Source organism: Sceloporus undulatus, chromosome 6 (assembly GCF_019175285.1).
Source record: "Sceloporus undulatus isolate JIND9_A2432 ecotype Alabama chromosome 6, SceUnd_v1.1, whole genome shotgun sequence".
Taxonomy (NCBI): domain Eukaryota; kingdom Metazoa; phylum Chordata; class Lepidosauria; order Squamata; family Phrynosomatidae; genus Sceloporus; species Sceloporus undulatus.
Window position 1 is genome coordinate 30,457,253 of NC_056527.1, and position 3,066 is coordinate 30,460,318.

The 3,066-nt window shown below is 38.2% G+C and overlaps 1 protein-coding gene and 1 long non-coding RNA gene across 2 annotated transcripts in view; both read left to right on the forward strand.

The window, feature by feature from the left end:
* Nucleotides 1-3,066, forward strand: part of ANKIB1 (ankyrin repeat and IBR domain containing 1) — a 99,676-nt gene that overhangs the window by 76,928 nt on the left and 19,682 nt on the right. The window contains exons 8-9 of the mRNA XM_042472055.1: nt 1,589-1,648; nt 2,161-2,231. Coding sequence (XP_042327989.1) covers nt 1,589-1,648; nt 2,161-2,231 — 131 coding nt within the window. The remainder of the gene's footprint in view (nt 1-1,588; nt 1,649-2,160; nt 2,232-3,066) is intronic.
* LOC121933274 lies at nt 684-2,231 on the forward strand. Its single transcript, XR_006104502.1, has 3 exons — nt 684-1,015; nt 1,589-1,648; nt 2,161-2,231. It is a non-coding gene; the product is annotated as an uncharacterized LOC121933274 (long non-coding RNA).

Sequence of the window (3,066 nt, forward strand, 5' to 3'; positions counted from 1 at the left end):
ATAGAGTACAGGGAAACAAAGGGTATTCTCTGTGAGGGGCTTTTTGCACCCCCTTTTTGCCCCCTGAGGCCAGCCTCTCAGCCTCAGTCGCCACACACTCTCAGCCTCAAAGTGGTCACTCTCAGCCTCAGACTAAAGAAGAGACAAGGAGGAAATAGAGAGAAGTGCTGCATATTGAACAGAGACAAACACCAGTGTCTATAGATAAAGATCAGAAAGATCTTGTAGCACTTTTGAGACTAGGGTCCAAAACACACTGCAGAAATAACCCAGTTTGAGACCTCTTTAACTGCCCTGGCTCAGTAATAGGCAATTCTGGGAACGGTAGTTTTATGAGATATGTAGCCTTCTCTGTCAGAGAGCTCTGGGGACACAATGAACTACAGTTCCCTGACACTGAGCCCCAGGGTAGTTCAAGTGGTCCCAAAGTGGATTATTTCTGCAGTGTGTTTTGGACCTAAACGCATCTGAGGACTGAAGTCTATGAAAGTTCATGCTGCCAACCTTCTTTAGTCTTAAAGGTGCTACAAGATCTCTGATTCTGCAGACTTAACGTGGCTAGATCTTTGAATTCTATCGATAAGAATGATATAATGATGTTTTAGTTTTAAGAATATACCAAATGGGGATGAAGAATTTGTCTAGAAACCTGTGAGGGATAATTAGAAAAATGAGGCAAAGTGAAAGAGTACAGATATGTGGTGATGTTTAGTAAAGATGAAGAAAACAGCCATTTAAGGAGACTGGTTAGTAGTAGTAGTAGTGGTAGGGAAATGGGTGCTCTCCTTAGTGAAGGAGAGGTGAGTAAGAGAAAAAGGTGATGGGAGCCATTTGCTCTGGGAAATGTGTGGTCTATAAAAGCAAGGCAATGTCCATGGTGGAAAGAGCGCAGATATAAAACACAGGCTGCAAACAGGTTGTGAAATGAAGAACTATTGAAAGCATTCAGATATTCAACTCAGAAGCTGCAGATCAGAGCATTGCAAGAGGTTTGATGAAGAAATGATGCCTCCTGGTAAGTGTGGCAAGCTAGACTGTGTTTTGGTAGGGGAGAAGTGATGGCAGCTACAAGGATACTGCTGCTTTTGCTTCGGCAGGATGCCAGCCTGGTCCAAATAGAAGTAGTTCAGTCTGGTTTGCACTGGCAGCAAGATGACATTATCCATTGACCTGAAATGCTCTGCCTCAGATTATATTGCTGCTCCTTCTCCTTACTCCTGCAGCCTGGTTGCTAGAGCAATCCAACATGAGCATACTTGCTGGGCTGTTACGTAAGAACATCTTGCTTCTGTAAAACAGAGTTCTGTATGGAAAGACAAAATAGCATGTGAAGGCGTTAAAGCAGTGCAAAATTTCTCAATCATTGTAGAAGAATTCAGTCTTTCAAGAGCAAAAAACAAAACAAAACCCCACCACAGGCCTCTTAAATAAGTTGTTGCTCTTTTTCTAACAGAAAAATATGTATTTGTGCCCATACTGCCCTTTTGGCTACAAGTTTTAGTTTTTTGAAAAGAAAAAAAATGGTGTATTTATAAAGGATTTTAAAAAATATATATTTCACATATCACCCTTTTCCACCCTTTTTCAGGGCATTTTGAATTTTGGAACAAGTGAGAACAAACTTTGCTTTGATTTAATAGAGGAAAGGGTAAGTATAGCTTTACACACAAATTGTTTAAATTACAGATTACTGTAAAACAAATTAATTAAAGGCTTGCCACATATGATTTTTGTTGTTGTTATCTGCCTTTAAGTTGTTTCCAATTTATGGCAACCCTAAGGTGAACTTATCACCAGTTTTATTGTCATGATTTGTTCAGATGGCGTTTAATGTAACTGTAAAACATGTAACATATAACAGCATTAATTATATCATACAGTAATATGACTGCCATATAGAAAACAGCCATCCAACAGAGAAAAAAAACTTCTTCATCATATGCTTTACCATTTATTTAATAGCTGATTGCCTTGTTGCATACAGTTGCTAGCAAGGGTGTGATCACTTTGTAATATCTGATTCTAGACCTAAGTGGACCTATACAGTGTGAGATTATACATGGCTAATCCCTCTAATTTTCATGTAAAATTAACCAGTTTAGAATTAATACTTATGTATAAAGGGGCAAATTAATGTGTCCCTTTTCTTTTTTATGACAGCTTTCAAAACCAGACATGAATTACTTGGAGCCTCACTTGCTTCAGTACTTGGATACACAAGGCCTTAAAAGGTATGATTCTTAAGCAGTTTAATGTGTTCTCATTTTGAATGTGTTTTTAAGATTATATGATAGATAGGTAGCTTTAAAAACAACTGTGATCTTTTGATAATTGTGAACTACGTCAAACAATAACTTTGAACAGGAAAGCACAGTCAGTTTTCTCTTAAAACTACTTAGTAGAAGGCATACATTGAAATGGGTGAACACACACAAACACCTGAAGATCGAAACGTCAGGAAGAAATGGGCACATAGCCCGAAAAACACACAAAACACTACCTTTTTAATACATTTCCAGTGTGCTTCCCAACTGGATATTCACATCTAAAAAGTTAAGTACAACTTCAGTTTTTGATTTCACTAGTGTTTTATCACTTCCAGCTACATAATATGGTTTGTATTGTGCACATTAATTATTATTATTATGTAGAGAGATCTTGTAGCACTTTTGAGACTAACTGAAAGGAAGAAGTTGGCAGCATGAGCTTTCATAGACTTACAAAAGTTCATCCATGAAAGCTCAATTTCTTTCTTTCAATTAGTCTCAAAGGTCCTACAAGATCTCTCTACATAGTAATTCTACAGACTAACATGGCTATATCTTTGAATTCTAACACTGATTATCATTGTCCCTGTAGCTCACTGACTTGGGGAGAAATGGCCCTTATCTCTAGAGGGAGCACATTTAACTGGAGATCACCAGTATACTTACAGAAAACGCTGTTGGTGAAAATCGATTGTTGGCAGTATTACTGCTGGCATTTCAGGCTACAGGCAGACTTGGATCTAAAATTCCTCAGTTTCTCTCCATAAGATTGCAGGATTGGGGCCTCTCATGATGTCAT